Below are 16,893 nucleotides of genomic sequence, written 5' to 3' on the forward strand. Positions count from 1 at the left end.
CTTCTGGATTCCCCTTCAGACATGTTTTTTACAGAGGACATTTTGAATTAGTCAGATCCAATCTCTGTTTCATCAGACATGCGTCCTCGAAGCTTTCCTTCTGCACTCAAGTTTTACAAGGTTGAGTGGAAACAGGGGGACGTGGCAACATGTGTCTGGTTAGTGAAATGTGTGTTCTCTGGAGAAGCAGTGCAGCGCCTCAGCCAAGAGGTGGCAACGTATCTTTAATTTCTGATCGGCAGAGCTGTTGAATGACAGAGGTCAAAAAGAGACATCAGATTTAAAAAAGGTGAGGCAAGGCGGAGGGGCACATTTTCTTTCAGCGGCTTCTTGTTTACTCTCTCTCTTGTTTGATATATTTAGATATGTAAACTAGAGGAACAAACAATCTCTATTAAGAAAGGAGGCCATAAACAAATAAAAAAGCAAATATGACAAGTGCTCACAACAAGCTTCCAGTCTTGTATTGGAAAGGAGAAACACTTCTTTATTTAAGTGTGTTGTATAAAATGCTGTAATGCGACCTGTGAGCTTTCTGAGCATCACAGAGGTGAAAGTGAAAATAAACTTTCCCAGTGACACATGGTTCAAAAATAGGATTCACTGAAATCATATCAGCAGGAGAGGAGTTTGCCACCATATGGTCTAGTCTTATAGTTTCTAATCCCCTTTCACACATAGGACATTGCAACATTGCTCTCAAAGTGAACAGACCTTTTTCACTGCTGGATAACGGCACCAGGAGGGAAGTCATGAAACCAAAGAAGAAGAGTGACCTTAAAGTAAGTTCTCACCCAGGTTGCATCATTTATTCATGTTTACACCTTTTGTACATACTATAGTGTGCTATATTATATACAAATTATAATTATGATTTATATTTTATATTCTTCAAAGTAGCCACCTTTTGCTTTGATGACGGCTTTGCACACTTCTTCACGATTCTCTCAATCAGATTCATGAGGTAGTCACCTGGAATGGTTTTCAGTTAACAGGTGTGCCTTGTCAAGAGTTGATTTGTGGAGACCATCAGTTGTGTTGTGTAGAGGTTGGGTTGGTACACAGTTCAATTCAGTGAATAGCCCTATTCGACTACTGTTCTGATCCATAGTATGGCAAGAACCACTCAGCTAAGTAAAGAGAAATGACAGTCCATCTTTACTTTAAGACATGAAGGTCAGTCAATCCTGAACACTTCAACTTTGATACATTGAATGTATCCTCAAGTGCAGTTGTGAAAACCATCAAATGCTATGATGAAACTGGCTCTCATGAGAACCGCCCCAGGAAGGGAAGACCAAGAATTACCTCTGCTGCAGAGGATAAATTCATTAGAGTTGCCAGCCTCAGAAACTACAACTTAACAGCACCTCAGATTAGATCCCACAGAAATGCTTCACAGAGTTCAAGTAGCAGACTCAGAGGAGACTGCGTGCATCAGGCCTCCATGGTCGAATTGCTGCAAAGAAGACACCACTGAGGAAGAACAACAAGAAGAAGAGAATTGCTTGGGCCAAGAAACACAAGGAATGGACATTAGAACAGTGGAAATCTGTATTTAGGTCTGCTGAGTCCAAATTTGAGATTTTTGGTTCCATCTACCATGTCTTTATGGGACGCAGAAAAGGTCAGCGGATGGTTTCCACATGTGTGGTTCCCACCGTGAAGTATGGAGGGGGTGCTTTGCTGGTGCAAATATAAATCATATTCTGGTTTATTTAACACTTTTTTGTTTACTACATAATTCCATATGTGTTCCTTCATAGTTCCCATGTATTCAATATTAATCTACAATGTAGAAAAGAATGAAAATAAATAAAAACCATTGAATGATAAGGTGTGTCCAAACTTTTGACAGGTACTACATATTACATTATCTACACATTATGACACTCCTTCAAAATGTTGCTGTGTAACTATTGTTTATGTACAGTATATCTCTTATTGTGTATTTTATACATATATTATGTATTCTTTATATATTTTATCTATGTACGTATCGTATCGTATCGTATCGTATCGTATCGTATCGTTTCGTATCTTATCAATAGATTTTAAAACTGATTTTGTAGCTGTTGTTGACCACAGGTTGTACAATCTCTCTTCTATGCTCATTTCCAGTATTTTGACAAATGCTATTCCCTTGGCTCATGTATAATAGATTCATATTAAATATTTAATTATCATGGGTTATGATATTGTGCATGGGAAAGGGTGACAAGCCTGAAGTTACAGGCACCCACTCTGGCTCTAAATATAGTGACACTGATTAACTGAAGCAAATAGGTTAAAGACAGCATTAATGCCATCCACAGGTTAGAAGTTATATACTGATGATAAAACATGCCTGCTGCTGCACAGTCACCCAATAAAGCTTATGGAATAAATAATGTCCTTAGATAGACTAAGGTCATAGAAAAATAGACATGGTTTTCTTCAGTTCTTGCCATTAGTTGAATAGAGGTCATATCACATACTAAGAGCAAGATGGAGTCCTCTCAGTGTATCTCGGTGTGTGAGAGAGATTATATTTTTGCTCAGCTGCAAAAAAAATGTGTATGCAGGGAATCAATTCTGAGAGTCAGTGGGATGACATCACTGTGAATCACATTTTTTTTTGACACTACTTGTAATTGTTTACACTGCATAATTCTTGCACTTGTACAACACTATATTATTTATATTGTATACATCACGTGTAAAAACACAATTATGCCAAGCTATCAGAAAGAACAGAACAAGTTTGACAGCTAACATTGCTTTTGTGGCGGCTGGTGCGTTTAAAGACCAATTGTAAGGTCACTTTTTTTCCAGTTTATTTGTACTCTAGCCTACATCCTATTACATTTTGTTGAATTAGCCAAGAGAAAGGCGGAGTAAGGATGTACTGGATGTACTCTGAGTAATGATTTTTGTTTTTCATGATGAACTGACATATCATTTATAATACGATACAATTACATGAGTTACCTATGGCAAAGTGAAAGTGACTTTTAATCGATTTTTTTCCCCCGTAAATTGAGTTCATTCTCATCGACACATGACACAATGTTCGCCCCAAAACGTGATATTCGACCTCCTGTTCGCCACTTTGTCGCGTTTAATCGTCAATGTAACCACGGTTTCCTCCGGCGCCTGAAGCATCCGCAGCGGAACAGCCGATTGTCTCGTCATCAGCATTTGATGACGTAGGCGGCGTAGTAGATTGAATGAGCCGGCGAGCAGAGCACGAGAGACTCGCCTCAGAGACATCCAAGACACCGACGTGAGGGACACTATGAGGCTGTGAAGCGTTTTTTTTTTTCTTCCGACACCGACAAATATTACCACTTATAAAGGGAAATTGAATAATTAGCCTACTCCATCGTCTTGACAGCACAATGGCACGAGGAGAGGGCGCGGAGCAGTGCGCGGCGAGTTTATTATCAGTCAAAGCTTCAACTACAGAAGTCAAGACAGCAAAGGTAGGAGCTCGATGCTATGTTTGATTTATTCGGGTTTTGTTAAAGTGAGGGGTGTTTCAGTCGGTGTCGCCCCTCTGTGTTCAGGGGCGTGAAAAGGCGCCTAAATGAAAGGTAACGGTTAAAAAATTGTGCTCGTTGCTTCCTTTCCGCTCGCCTCACTTGTCCTCGACACATGAGTCTCTCCCTTCCGTCTGTCCTCGTGCAGCTGCTCGTGCTGCTCTTGAGCCTGACACACCGGCTTTAAAGGGACCACCTCCGATTCAAACTTGACATTTTTTGGGGAAAAAAATCCTCATTCAGATGTCAAATGCAGCACAGCAGCCTTCAGTGATGACAGATGTGCCGTGCAGAAACGTGACGTGTAACGTAGCTACCGCTGAGCTGCGTGTTGCATGATTGATTCATTTGGTTTGAGAGTCTAAAATTAAATATTCAACAGTGACATTTATTATAATATTAAAACACATGTCAGCCAGCCTCTTGGAGTGCCTTCACAGAGACTTCTCTGTGTGTTAAACCAGTCTGAAAGCCTTTAAAGGACTCAAATTGGCATATGTATGAGTCTAACAGCCTCCAAATAACTCCCAAGTGTTGATTTATATGACAAATGTGGTCCATCTACAGCCAGATGTGCCTCCAACATCATGTCTGCTCTCCGATCACTCTATATCAGATCACATTTCAACTTTACTTATTGGTTACAACATCTACAGTCTAAGCTGTTTGAATTAATGTACCTCAAATGCATCTTTAGAGTTAAAATGATTCACATTTTGTATATTCACATTTTGCCTGGGAGTTTTTAATGGGGATTTTCATTGCTTTTGAATCATTTATTCAAGGAAGATTACTGTGCCCCCGAGTAGCTCCTCCATGCCAATAGTAATCATTTCATGTAACTTCTAAAAGTTCCGTTCAATGTCTTCATTGAATCCACCCTCTTTCAGTGTTTTGCCCTCTGAGGCTCTCAGCCCACTCCTGTATTGTACTAGATTTTCCTCACCAGTCATCTGAGGTCGCCTACAGCCTGTATTCCTTCATTAAATCTTATACTATTTTTAGTTTCTCATGATTATTATCCCAGCGTGCTGAAGGTTTGTGAGGAGGCAGCAGTTTGCTCACAACATGAGGTGCTGCTGCTTTTGTGTCTGTGGCGGATGTGAATCAGGGTCTAGATACCCTCTTGCTGACATCATCAGCCCGTAACAGGTGATTGGCTGTGCCTACGGGATGTGATACAACTGCTGACTGCTGGCCACTCAGCATAAAACGTCACACTACCTCCAACATCCTATTGCTGGAGCCAATAGCAGCACTGGAGTCTTAATGATGTGGTGTGTGAACTACAGTAACCTCATACTTTCACACCACTGTCTGACTTCGGAGTATAGGCTCGGGCTCCATCGCCATTGGGGATTTGTCACTAATCTGACGTTCTGATCAGTGGGGCGAGGGAAGTTAGCCAATCTCGGTGCCTCGTGGTAACAAGTTGTTTAACACAGCGAGATGCTTCGACAGAGGGATGGATGAGGGAATTTGTAGCTGAAAACAGGGATTGAAAAAACTCCAGACAGCAGATGAGAGCTGTAGATAATGATCATATACCCACACCACTTAATTGTCACTCATAGCTCCTCTGGGAATACAAGCATTTCAGTGTTTACAGTCAGATGCACAAATTAACTGCATTACATATCTCATCTGCCCTCCTGTCCCCCCACCCCCTCTGCTTGTCTTCCAGCCAAGGGCCCAGAGAAATCGCCTGTCTGTGTGGAGCAAGCTCTGCTACGCCATCGGCGGGGCTCCCTACCAGATCACAGGCAGCGCCTTGGGCTTCTTCCTCCAGATCTACCTGCTGGATGTGGCTCAGGTGATTGACAGGAGACACAGAAGACAGACATTTTGTTTAACTGAAGTGGCCACTTAAATGGCTTTTTTGTTTATTTGTATATCCTTAAGTTCATTCTGTGCTTTCCTTCTGTTCTGCATTTGTCCCTGTAGTTGCACATACTGATTAGCTTCTTGTGTTCATTCTTCTCAGCCTTGGATCAGTTTAACAGTCTCCAGCAGTAGCCGGTCAAGCGCATTAACCTGGCGTCCTGCTGCTTTGTTTTCTTACTCAATTAGCGAGTTACCACTGTACACAGACCATTCAAGCTCAAGAGATGAGATCATTAGAGTGGCTTTGAATGCTACATTGTCCTTAAAGAAAAATGGCACAGTTGTGTTTCTCACTGCTGTTGTGTCACATTCTCACTGGTGTCATGGCTCTTTTGATTCATTCCCTAGCAGTGCAGCCATATGAGGTGGTGTTTAGTATCCTCTTTGTTGTGGTTTCATGTCTCACTCTTTTTCCATTTTCTCCCGGAAGCTGGACCCCTCCCATGCCTCCATTATCCTGTTTGTGGGCCGGGCATGGGACGCTATCACGGATCCAACTGTGGGTTTCCTGGTGAGCCGGAGTAGATGGACCGGGATCGGCCGCATGATGCCCTGGTAGGTTTCTGAATCTCACAGCGGCGCAATGTTTCAGGACAAGTTCACAATGCAAACAGGATATTAAGTGATGAAAAGGAAATGCTGGAAATGAGTGTGAGATGTACTGACAAGAAGCAGCTCATGAGACTGCAGCAGTAACCATGGCTGCAGGGTTGAAGTGACTACCGAGGAAGATGTGGTTGAAATTATGAGATAGCGTAGAGTCCGTATGAAACACCATTCATTCGTGAATCCCTCTGACACATACTAAAGCCACAAGTGTAACATTTCTAACACACAAACAGCAGCTGAGGCTTCTTTCTAGATGCAGACGTGTGGCCAGCTGTTTAAGTTAAGACACATGTTCACTTTTTAAATAGACTTGCCATTGTGTTGTAGCAGAATACAACACTTGCTAGAAGTCTATCAAGACTATCAATCGGGAGACTGGAAATTGAATTCCGCTTGGAATGTGTTATTAAACTGTTGTGTGTTATTATACTTTTTTTTTTTTTTTCTTACACAAAGTTCATTTCTATTTCCCATGTCTTCACTGTTTTCTGTCGCTCCTTGGTGATTTGTAGTCTTCTGTTCCTTTTCCCTGAGTCACTAAGCTATGACATTACCAAAACCTGATTAGTAGGTTTCAATGACGCTCCTGGAACAACATTAATTATGATATGAGATTGTGCGTGTATTGCACACATGTCCTTGTGTGTTCAGAACAACAAAAAAACGAGACATACTAGTCATAAACACTACAGGCTACCTTAATTTCCTATCTGTGTAAAGAGATTGGCAATATGAATAAACGTATAACAATATATTAAAGTATATATAATTCACTTTATTTACAAGGGATTGAGCGAATAAAAAATGATAATAATCTAAATGTGCAAAGTAACTGGTTACTAAAGTTAGCAAATAATTGTAGTGGAGTAAAATGTACAGTATTTTCCTGAAAAATGTAGTGGAGAGGACGTATCAGAAAATGGAAATTCTCAAAGAAAGTACCTAAAAATTTTACCTAAGTCCAGTAAATTGTACTCACTTACATTCCATCACTGGTTATTCTCAATTTTTGATAGGAAAGTAATGCACATTATGGACTGTAGTGAGGCACTGATCACTGGAAGTGGACTTGAAAGCAGAAACATTTTTACATTTTGACAATATTTTTACTTTTACAGCAAATGTATATTCGTTCCAAATGTTGGTCTCTTTGATTACTAATAATCGATATCAGTAAAACTTAAAAAAAAAACATCTTAGTTGATCCCTAATATATACCATTAAACAATTAAGTGGTAAAAAGAACCATTTATAGATAAAGTACAGTAAAATGGAAATGTTTGCTTCTAGCTAATCTAAGGAATTAAATACCTGATAAAAACTACACACATTAGAAACAGAATTCTTAATTTGATTTGTCTAAAAAGATCTGATAACTTAGTATAAGCAATGCAGCACAGTATTGTCAGTCCTATGTATGTATGAATGTGTTAGCCTCACTGGCAACTGGTCAAGGGTTTCCCCTTCCTCGTGCCAAAAGCATGCTGGGATTGGCTTCAGCTCCCTGCAACCCTGAACAGGCTAGATCTGTACTTTTAATATATTAAAAGTACAATAAAAGACAATAATGGCCATGTGATGCTGACAGTTGAGCTCATGGAGGAAGTCAGTTTGTGTAAAAATGACCTTGTGTTCCTGCTCAAAGAGTGAAACTGGGTGCTATGTACATAAGCAGGGGAGGAGAGTGTGAAATGTGTCTGCTGGATGTGAATCCCCGCCTCAGAAACCATCGCCTGAGGCTATGATATAATTTGTGCCGGAACAGATCTAAATATTTTACGGGCATTTCTACGCATGTGATATCTTGAGCATCGTGGGTATTTGAGTCAGAAACACTGACTGTGCACGAGCTGCACTTGTGGGGGGAGGGAGAGGGTGAATTCACCGGCTTCTGCTGCGATTGGTCCAACCTACAACACACCATCAGCTTCAAACCAATGGGGGTGTGTCCATATTTATGTGTGTGTGTTTGATTTCCCACTGACTGTTTAGGGAGGGGATTTAGCAGCAACAGAGAAAGGTTACCTTGGGTCAAGAGACATTCTTGGTTGAAATAATAGGGGTCATTGTTAAAACGGTAACATGTACATGATCCTCTGTGGCCTGTGTAGCTTTTTCGAAACAACCAGCTGTTAGACGAGAACCCACAGCTGTCTTTTTATGTCCTCCCTTTTCTTCCTATTTCAGCTGACAGTGTTTTACACAAAGACATTGTTACAGGAGACTAGGATGAGACATTTTGCCTCGAAATATATGTTTTACTTGAAACACATTAACAGCTTTTTGAGTATGCAATTTGTAATCGATCTAACTGGCAAATGATGACGCATAAAGAGTCTTTGGCTTGTGTTCATTCAGCCACGTAAATGGGTGACAGTCGCAACCAGGCCTCTATTTCCATATAAAATGGCTCTCATTAACCTAATTCACTCAGACATTGGAGAAAATCAGGAGGTGCTTCCTCTCTTATTTCCCACGTGTGTCCAGACGAGGACACCATGTGTGAGTGCAGAAGTGTCTTGTTCATTAAGGAAACATCTTTCAGTGTTCAGTGATACTGCCGTCAGAGACTCTCAGCACTATCTCTCTTGCAAAACGGCTCTCGACTTTCAACATGCAACCAAAGGATATTTTTAAAATTTTTCCAAAGTTTTACTATCACATGAGCAGCAAAAATGATTTCCTGTTAATCAAGTAAATGAATACTTGACTTGACGCGTGTCTGTGTCAACAGGAGACACATGGTTTCCTTTTGGCACAAAAATCTCTTGTAATTTCTCTCTTCACTGCCCCACAGCAATAACTGATTTCTAACTGTAGGGGCTTTTGTAGAAGAAAAAGTTTTAGCCCTACTATTGCCTGTTTAAACACAACTTTCTGAAGTGGCACCAGCTTCTCTGACTGAGGTCAGCGGGAGGACACACAAAGCTGAGGAAGAGTGAGAGCGAGGTGGGCCAGAGCGGCCTCACCATTGAGCCAGCCCGCTCTCGTCTCCCCATACAGCCCAGACTGAGCCCTTTCTCCACACGCGAGCTCTAACAGGGCCGGATTAGGGGGATTATTCACAAAGCGGCATGCGAGAGTTGAAAAGACTGCAAGTGGGGAAAAATGAAAAGGGGGATAAAGGTACAGTAACAGTTGGCAGAATTGATTAAACAGTCCCTTGAGCAACAGGAAACAGCAGGCTGGGCGCACTTTTTGTCTCGTGCCAAACGGCACAGAATGCCAACGTAGTGAGGAAATATCAAACCCATTTGCCTCTTGAATTTTTTAAAATTTACTTTCATGATACTGTTTCCTGACAATCCTCTACCCCTTTCTTCACAGGATCCTTTTCTCTACTCCATTTGCCGTAATGACTTACTTCCTGATCTGGTATGTTCCTCCTTTTGAACAAGGGAAGATCTACTGGTACCTGATCTTTTACTGCCTTTTCCAGTCAATGCAGACGGTTAGTATGTCATGTAGACAGACAATTCTTACAGTACTTTGTTCCTCTTGTACCCACTGTGTGTACACAAGCCTAACTGTGTGTTTGTGTACATTTGCAGTGCTTCCATGTGCCATATTCAGCCCTCACCATGTTCATCAGCGACGACCAGAAAGAGAGGGACTCTGCCACAGCCTATCGTACGTCAGCGCTCCGGTGTGATCAGATTGTTTTACATGTGTGTTGTTGTTTATGCGCTGATGATTTATTTCTGTGCTGCTCTCAGGTATGATGGTGGAGGTGCTGGGCACAGTTCTGGGCACTGCAATCCAGGGACAGATAGTAGGTGGTGCATCAAATTGTCCCAACGAGACTGATGTCATCGACAGCACAAACTCGAATAGAAGCGATGTGCCAAAAGATGTTACACTGGATGAGACAGTGAGTTTTTTTAGTAATGTCAGAAAGTATTTACAGCTATTTGATACTGCCTTTACATGAGTGTTAAACTAAATGCTGTCTGTTCTGTCCTCAGAAACAAGCTTACTTGATTGCGTCAGGGGTCATCTGCATCATCTACGTCCTCTGTGCCACAGTCTTGTTCTTGGGTGTGAAGGAAGAAGGTATGAATCCATGAAATAACAAAAGGAGTTGGAAAGAAGGTGGAAATCGTAGCAGAGCTGTGGACATGTAACTCAGACCGTTAGGGGTGGGAGATATGGCTAGAAATTAATATCACATATCACAATCTATTTAAAAGCAGGCACAATCCTGATGGATGAGGGCACAAGCTCCTCATCCACCATGTTGCTAGCTATAACTTGTGTTGCATCCAAACCAATACCACTTGATGTGAAGTTACTCGTCCAATCAGCATAGGCATCTAGTTGGCTGAATCACACTATTATTTTGTTCATGTTGTGCGGCTCTGCTAGTCAATGAGGTTATGTGAAGTTTGGAAATAGAAGTAATAGGACATCCAATACAGAGATCTCTTGGTAGATTGTAGACGCCTTCAAGATCGATCACGATCTAAAATTGTAAGATCACCCAATCTAAATTGACAAAATCAATTCATAGCCAGGACTTGAGACGTGTCCTCTGATATACAGCTTGTATCAGTCGGTATAAGTTGCCCTTGGGGAAACATTTTGCCTCCTCCAAAAATGTCAGAATACGTGGGCCTCATTGTGGCAGACACTGAATATCATTAGACATAGTTTCTCATCATCGTCGTCATGCTTTAAATTCCTCACAGCAAAGCTCTTCAGCTGTCTTATCTTTGTTCTCTTCTTTCTAATTCTAGAGACCGTACGGAAAAACACCCAGCACCTCACCTTCCGTAGGGGCCTGTGGCTGGTGATGAGCCACGAACCGTACATCAAACTGGTCATCGGCTTCCTCTTCACCTCTCTGGCCTTCATGGTAACACTTTGTTTCATTATCTGTTTCATTGTCATAGTTAAAGAAATAATTAAATATTCTGGAAAATAGTTTACCGTCTGTTTAGAGTTAAATGGGAGGATTGGTGCAACTTTAGTATCTGTCCATTAATGAAGATACTGCCAGAAGAGAGTTAGCTTAGCTTAGCTTAGCTGAGCATAAAGACTGGAAACAAGGGGAAACGGCTAGCCTTTTTCCAAAAGTAAAACAACTTGTCGTTTTTAAAATGTGGATTTGAGCATATTAAACAAACAAGATCAAGTGTATGTCCCAAAATGTAAAACTGTTCCTTTACTTGAAACTGTAATTGCGTAAAAATGACTCTTTTATTTGTCTTTACAGCTACTGGAGGGAAACTTTGCCCTTTTCATCACCTACGCCCTCGGCCACAGGAAGGACTTTCAGAATATTCTCCTAGTCATCATGGTGAGTTTTTCTAATTTGCCCTGAAGGACCCTTCGCCTCCTTATAAAAGCGCTAATCAGTGTGAGATTTGGAGGACATCAGTGCAATCTGCAGCAGTTTGGCCGCCTTTGCTGCACAGAGTAAGGTCCCAGAGTTTGTGGGGGTTGTCAGCCTGTACTCAGGCGAGGGGACGCATGCTACCGGGGCTGAAAGGGCAGATTTTCAGGGTGAGAGGAGGTGTTGTTCGGGCTCCTGGGAACCTGTCTCCCAGTCACACACTCACATGGCGCAAGCAGGAGATCGTGGGGAGACACAGTGGAGCTTTTGTGCCCCAGCCATCCTTCACTGCCACCATTGGCTGCTTTCTCCTCTCCATCCTTCTCACAGCTTTCTGCTCTGATGCCTTTCCCTCTGTTTAGGAGTGGAAACATTTTTGGGCACCGTGTATCATAATTGGAGAGGTGGGAGTTGAGAGAAAAGAAAGGGAATATTTTCCACTGTCCTTGCGCACAGTTGATGTTCATTTCTCAGGCTGCTGAGTTGGCAGGCTTGTTCCCGTGTGGTCATTTAAAACTGGTTGACCAAGTTTGGCCTTAGAGGTCAGAGGTTGTCAGCCCCCTGCAGGGTTGAATCAAGACCACACAAAGCATATTGTGGCCTTGTCCCTTGACCTCCTCCTGCAGCGGTCACTTTGTTCTTTCCGGTTCCCACATTTTCCAGAACATTAATCAAGCACAGTTATAAGAGCTTGAGTAATCGTATTTAATGAAACTACAATACCAATCGTTCTTTGTCTCTTTTCTTCCAGCTCTCTGGGGCTCTAACCATCCCATTATGGCAGTGGTTTCTGACTCGGTTTGGGAAGAAGATGGCAGTTTACTTTGGCATGACCGTAAGTTTAAAAAGACACAACCTTGTTTTCGGCATTAATTCAAAGAGGTTGTGTTGTTTCAGAATCACTCACATCCTTCTGTCTCTTTCTATAGTGGGCAATTCCCTTCATGATCCTAATCATCTCTGTCAAGAGCAACCTGATCATTTCTTACCTGGTCTCCATGGCTGCAGGTGTGAGCGTGGCAGCAGCTTTCCTCCTGCCTTGGTGAGTTTATCCACAGGATACATCCCTGGATCTGTATGCACATCTACAATCTTGCTGATTGTGTCTTGAGGTTTTTGCTAAATGTGGCGTTTGTTCTTTCAGGTCGATGCTTCCCGATGTAGTGGATGACTTCAAGGTTAGGAACCCAGACATCCATGGTCACGAAGCACTCTTCTACTCCTACTATGTGTTCTTCATCAAGTTCGCTTCTGGAGTATCCCTGGGTATCTCTACACTTAGTATGAAGTGAGTTAACTGATAAATTTTTTATTATTCTTATCTGTAAATCCTGTAAAATCTGTAAAATGTTATCCCTACCATTTTTTCAGCACTCACTTATGTCTGCATGGCCATGATCTCTAACACTCTACATGAGATTATCTCCACATTACAGCTCTGGCAGTCATGTGGTCAACAATCACATAATCCTTCGTCTAACAATCATGCCAAACTGTACTCACATCAGCTCAACTTTTCTCTCTTTCTATCCGCATTTTTCTGCAGATTTGCCGGCTATGTGACTGGGTCCTGCTTACAACCAGAAGCGGTCAGTTTAACCCTGAAGGTGCTGGTCGCTCCTGTGCCCGTGGTTCTTATCATTGTGGGACTGTTGATATTGAAGACCTACCCTATTGATGAGGACAGGAGGCAGGGCAACCGAAAACTGCTGCAGGAAATGCTGTAAGTGGAAAGTGAAATGCATGACAACGCAGAAGCTCGTGCTTGATTCCAGATAATAAAATAAATTATCTTTAAAATGCACACTAATTGCAGCATGCAATCTGCAAATTAACTAGTAACTAAAGTTATCAAATGAATGAATGAATATTTGCCGTCAAAATGTAGAATGAAGCAGCAGAAAATGGAACTTGAGTAAATGCGCTTTCATTTCAACACTGATAATTACGTAAATGCAAGGCTTATGTAAATCCCAATGAATAGGGCCTTGTAACATACTGTTACGTTCATATATTGAAAAAATGATGTGCTCTCAGATGCAATCCTAAAAAATACAAGAAAGCTTGTTTCCAAATATGACTTGCTGGAGTGACTTTATCCAGATATTATGACTTGAATCAAAAGCATTATAAACCAAAGTAAGTAAAAGTAAGACTCAAAACAGAATAATACTGTGACGAGTAGATCAAAAGTTGCAAGCAAACTCACGCACACTTTCCATCTTTTTCAAAACTACATTTATTTGCAAGTTTCAGTACGAGATCTTAATCAGGCAAACAGTTTGTTAAGAAGAGAGGCCATCTTAAATAGGAAGTGGCTGCAGGCCACTAGATAAATAACAAACATCAACTTCCCAACTGAGAGTAAACATACCATATGGTTACATGAAGCTAGAGAAGCAAAACACTATAAATTGTAAATACATTGATGTTCAGTGGAGGGTAAAGGTCCCAAAGGCTAAACTACAGTCAACTGCGAGAAAAATTAAGAAAGAAAGAGAGAAAGAAACGATAGATAATATGAAACTACACCATGAGTACACAAACGCAAATAATACAATTTTTCTCCACCCTCATCAAAAAAAAGTTAATAGATCCCTACAGGCCCCCAAAAAAGAATTGCACACCTATGTCATTTAATTGGAAAGAAAACTCAGTGTCTAATAATAAATATGTTTATCAGAACTAGATAATAAATAAATAAATATAATCGACATCTAGACTGAAAAAATATGATTTGGAAACATGAATGCCTTTTTAAAGACTGAAATCAACCTGGCTCTGATGCAGCATGCAATCTGCAAAGTAACTAAAGTTATCAAATAAATGTAGTGTAGTAAAAAGAATAGTATTTGAAACTTTAAAACTTAGCAGAAAATGGAGAGATGAAAAGTACCAGGACTTCAAAAAAAGTAGTTATTAAGTAAATAAACTTAATTACATTTCATCACTGCCGAACAAAGCTAGACATTGTTGTGCAGAAGGACTCCTGCATGATCACAGTAAACAAACCAGTGAGATGCCAAACTCAGTTGAGCTCTGTATACCTGAGCTAAATTCAAATGAAACCTTCAAGAACAACTGTTTTGCTCTGCTGTTGGCGTTCATTATTCATCCTGTGTGGACAAGCCAAGTCCTTTGTGTCTGACTCCTGGCTGTTCTCCCGTCCTCTAACAGGGACTCGGCAGCAGATTCTGAGTCTGAAACCTCAGCGCTCGGGAGCAGCGTGTGAGCGGCGGAGGACGAGCCAGCCGCTGCTTGCTTTACAAGTTTGCACAAGCTGTCGAGAGACACAAACACCAACTATAATGAGGAGGGACCACAGACCACTACTGGTGCTGAGACATCAGCATCTACTGGCTCCCTCGACTGGATCACACAGGTTTACATCGCCACCTGGTGGCCGACCAGTGTCAGCTCGTGTGTGATCGAAGTATTTTCTGCCGTTCGTTATCTCCAGCTGTGTCCCAATTTAACGTTGTCTGCAAAAACTAAAAGGCAGCTTACAATATCTCCAGCTTAGAGTCAGTGTCTGTTCTTCTTGTTTCCACCTCCAATACACTTTTTCCTTCTTCTTTCATCATTTAGCTAAAACACTGCACCAGAATCTGTCCATATTTTAATCTAAATAAGTATCAACTACTGAACAATACATTCATTTAAAGGAAGATAAAACATGTTTTCAACAACTAAAGCTTCTATAAGTGTGAGGCTAAGACTCATGGGAGCTTTTTTTTTTCATCTCGGTGGAAATCAAAGATCTTTTCCAAAGATGTGTTACTTTACTGTTTAGTGGCACGACCCTGCAGCTGTCTACTTGTTGTTAGCAGCTCCCTCCATTTCTTTGTGCATTGCATTGTGGGACATTAGTATTCATCAACTCTGTTTTTACACTCCTCCAGTGTGAACGCACTACATACTGTGGTTACAATAGGCTGGAATTGGGACACAGCTTGTTATTTGTGGTTTTGTTTATGAAGTATTTATTTGCTGGTTTACAAGATCAGACCTTCAGTCATGCAGGAAGGTCACGAGTATGAGGTTACCTTCAATGTTTACCATGTCTTAGGTCAGCCGTGAGTGACTTCTCATTCAGATGGTGCACTGAAAGAAATGCAGAGTATGAGCCCTTATTTATAAAGGGCATACCAGCACTATCCCACTAATTGGAGTTTTATAAAGCTGTGCTACAATTTCTACTTTCCATCAGGTGTTTCCTGTGCATAATGTCATGAACACAAGAACTTTTAAGTGTACTTGAATCCTCTGAAGGGGAAAAGACACCTCTTGGTATGATGCACTGTGTGTAGGCCGAATCACTGCCTTACACGCACATCTTGTGTAATTAGTTGCGATGAGATTTTTTTTCTGTTGGTTAATTTTGCTACTGAGAGGGGTTTCCCATCACACCTTTTTGTGCTTTGACATTTCAGCCAATCTCCATGAGGTTTGATAGATTTCTGAATGTGCTTTTGTAACGATGTCAACTCCATTATGAAGTCATTTCATCTGGCATGTTCTCACTTCCCAAGGAAAGAAAAAAATGCTTTATTTAATTATTTATTTAAAACAGACTATCTAAGGGATTATAACTTTTCTTATGAAAGCACATGTGTATAATAATTTATTAACAGTAAATTGTTGTTGATGGTGATATGACAGAGTGATTTTTGAGTCCTGTTGAAAACATCGAAATGAGAGGAAACTATCACACGTTGCAGTAATGTGATAAACGAGCTGCTTTTTAGTGTTGTGACTCAAAAACAGCAGCCCAAACCCAGTTTTTCGGTAAGATGCAGTAGAGATTTGCCCTCACTTAAAAAGTGGCTTGATTTAACCACAATTGACCTTATTTGTTAAGTTATTAAGACTTCAAAATGTAATGTATTCCTGCATAGTTTTCATTCTTAGGGGTTTTTAAATTGCACTTAAATGACCTAATGGAGCACATTATGTATCTCTTTGGTGTTTATATGCTGCTGTATGTATGTATAATATGTAAATACTTTTTTCTAAGTTGGACCTTGATGAGCAATATGAAATTCAGTGAAGAGATAATGTGGTGTACATTTGTAATTTTAAGTCTGTGAATAAAGTTGGTCGAAACAGAAAAAAAAACCTGATGTGATTGTAATATCAATATAATATAACTGCCCCCTCCTTGTAGGTCGTGAAGAATTATGGTTGATTTGGCAGATAGATTTATTACATTTGCATTAAGTTAAAGATATTTGACTTAAGTTCAGTTTAAAGGTGCAATATGTAAGAATTCTAGTTGAAAACATTCAAAACAAACAAATTATCAACAGAATGTGAAGATCAGTTTTCATCATTATGATGCCAATGTATTGTGTTGCAGATGTCTTCTATCTATATCTTAGCATGCTAACCAGCTGACTGGCCCGTCCTGGTCCAAAGCTCCTGTCCTAGCAGTGTAAACACCAACACTCTGTGGTGGCCTGAGCTCTCAGTCTGAACCACTAGATGCACGGCTAACTGAGCTAACTAGCTTACTGCAGACTCCTATTTGTTTGGATTATGACT

General features: G+C 40.8%; 1 protein-coding gene across 2 annotated transcripts; it reads left to right on the top strand.

Moving 5' to 3' along the window:
- Positions 1 to 689: 689 nt before the first annotated feature.
- LOC311273692 (sodium-dependent lysophosphatidylcholine symporter 1-B-like) lies at positions 690 to 16,460 on the top strand. Of its 2 annotated transcripts, none has more exons than XM_084380887.1 (14): positions 690 to 782; positions 5,206 to 5,334; positions 5,836 to 5,960; positions 9,342 to 9,465; positions 9,566 to 9,644; positions 9,731 to 9,885; positions 9,980 to 10,067; positions 10,751 to 10,869; positions 11,230 to 11,313; positions 12,101 to 12,184; positions 12,279 to 12,391; positions 12,494 to 12,637; positions 12,896 to 13,072; positions 14,527 to 16,460. In XM_084380887.1, the coding sequence occupies exons 1-14, from the start codon at positions 753 to 755 to the stop codon at positions 14,579 to 14,581; spliced, it is 1,506 nt and encodes a 501-aa protein (XP_084237013.1). In that variant the 5' UTR covers positions 690 to 752; the 3' UTR covers positions 14,582 to 16,460. The 2 variants fall into 2 exon arrangements, with proteins under 2 accessions (XP_084237013.1, XP_084237012.1); XM_084380886.1 differs by lacking the exon at positions 690 to 782 and adding an exon at positions 3,218 to 3,464.
- The last annotated feature ends 433 nt before the right edge of the window (positions 16,461 to 16,893 follow it).

The sequence above is a fragment of the Pagrus pagrus genome (genome assembly GCF_965226575.1).
Source record: "Pagrus pagrus genome assembly, chromosome: 18".
Lineage (NCBI taxonomy): Eukaryota > Metazoa > Chordata > Actinopteri > Spariformes > Sparidae > Pagrus > Pagrus pagrus.